This window comes from Pundamilia nyererei, unplaced genomic scaffold (assembly GCF_000239375.1).
Source record: "Pundamilia nyererei isolate P.nyererei 1_Seehausen unplaced genomic scaffold, PunNye1.0 scaffold01209, whole genome shotgun sequence".
Classification (NCBI taxonomy): Eukaryota; Metazoa; Chordata; class Actinopteri; order Cichliformes; family Cichlidae; genus Pundamilia; species Pundamilia nyererei.
In genome coordinates this window covers 11,233-12,854 of record NW_005188610.1, presented here as the reverse complement: position 1 = coordinate 12,854, position 1,622 = coordinate 11,233, and the positions used below count along the sequence as shown (strand labels likewise).

General features: G+C 40.1%; 1 protein-coding gene across 1 annotated transcript in view; it reads left to right on the top strand.

Annotated features, from left to right (window-relative positions):
- Positions 1–685: 685 nt before the first annotated feature.
- LOC102193557 (V-set domain-containing T-cell activation inhibitor 1-like) overlaps positions 686–1,622 on the top strand; it is a gene marked incomplete at its 3' end in the record, with an annotated part of 12,151 nt that continues 11,214 nt past the window's right edge. Inside the window, exon 1 of the mRNA XM_005755324.1 lies at positions 686–821. Coding sequence (XP_005755381.1) covers positions 788–821 — 34 coding nt within the window. The remainder of the gene's footprint in view (positions 822–1,622) is intronic.

Genomic DNA, 1,622 nt, shown 5'->3' with positions numbered 1-1,622 from the left:
GTAGTGCAGTGGTAAAACTACACATCTTTGAAGCAGGAGTTGCAAGTTTGATTCCCACCCAGTATCCAGTAAGGATCCTGGCTTCACCCCTCATGCTAACCAAAAAACCCTGGAATGGTGTGGCTTTGTCTGCAGCACACACACAAGAACATTTCACTACACATCGTTCTCTGTACGATACTGTATATGACAAATAATAAAGCTTGTTTGTTTGAGCATGCATCAAGACAGTTTAAAAATTCACATTTTAATTTATTATGGCAGAATGATTGATAGGACCAGATGGCCGTGCAGTATAAAGTGATCTGGGAGAAACACCACTGTATATCAGTGAAGCAGCAACATGTTTTTGTGGTGTTGCACTTTGTAGACGGTCCCTGAGCACTTCTCTCAAACTCAGCTGCACCTGGAGACAAGCAGGGTTTCTTTCACCTCCACCTTAATGTTGGGATTCAGATGCTGATGGTGTTCTGATAACCTTTCTTATCTGTTATTGATCCAGTTCAAATATGTGGCATTATTTCAAACTTATGTGGTTCTTTCAATAAACTCAAACCAAATGGAGGCTCTGCTCTTACCACGGTGAATCACGCACCCACGCCCTGGAGGGTTTATCAAATTCAAGTTCAGCCTCTGAGCATGTTGAACCAGTTTACTGGATCACAGCCCAGCAGGAAATCCTCTCTGTTCGTTAGCAGTGAGGCAGGAATGGCAGAGTTTTGAGATGTGGATTCACTCAGTTATGAGCGGAGTGATCAGGACTCTGTTTGCTGTCCTTCTTTGAAGGATGATGAAAAACTTGCTGCCGTTCCTGCTCCTCGGTAAGAAACTCTGTATATATTTCTTGAAGTGAGTAAACTGCCTATTTCAGGCAGGAAATGTTTACAGCAGCCATGGAAATATGTTTCATGGATACCTGAGTAAGAGTCAGTTACTGGATTGGAGTCTGTTAACTGTTTATTGGTTAAATTATTTAGTTTTAAGCAATTCTACAAAGTTTTTTTTTTTGTGCAGATGCATCACAGTCAGTCAAGTAGAGGGGAAGAGGGGGACATTTTTGTGTGTGTGTGTGTGTTGGGGAAAGATCATGAGTACAGCAGAAAACAGAAACAGGTTTATCCACTTGAGAAAGAGCGAGAGGCTGAAAAGACATTTAACATTTGATTTGACTAATATTTTCTTTTTTGTGTTTCTTAAATCTGCACAGACATTGAGATAAGAACATTGTCAGGAATTCTTGTGATCATGATAATTTGGGCATGTGGTAATCTGATATTGTGACAGCCCTAATCTACATAATTAGTGTTTTTGCCAAGGTCCGGAGTCCGGTGACTCCATGTTTGTGTTTTTTGATTACTAAAATGCTTCGTTTCATTCGTTTCTGGATATATTTTGGTAATTCCTCCTCCTTAGGTTTTGTTCCTGTGCTGTTAAGTGTTTCATGTCTCTAGTATAGGTTTGGTTCTCTTTATTGATTTCTGCTTGTGTTATATTTATAGTTCCTAGTTTCTAGTTTTCTGTCCCACGTTTAGTTATTCTCATGTTGCATCTGTTTCCCTAGTCAGTCATGTCTCCACATCACAGTGTGAAGTCTGCGTCTTTGTAAATGCCTCTTGTTTCCT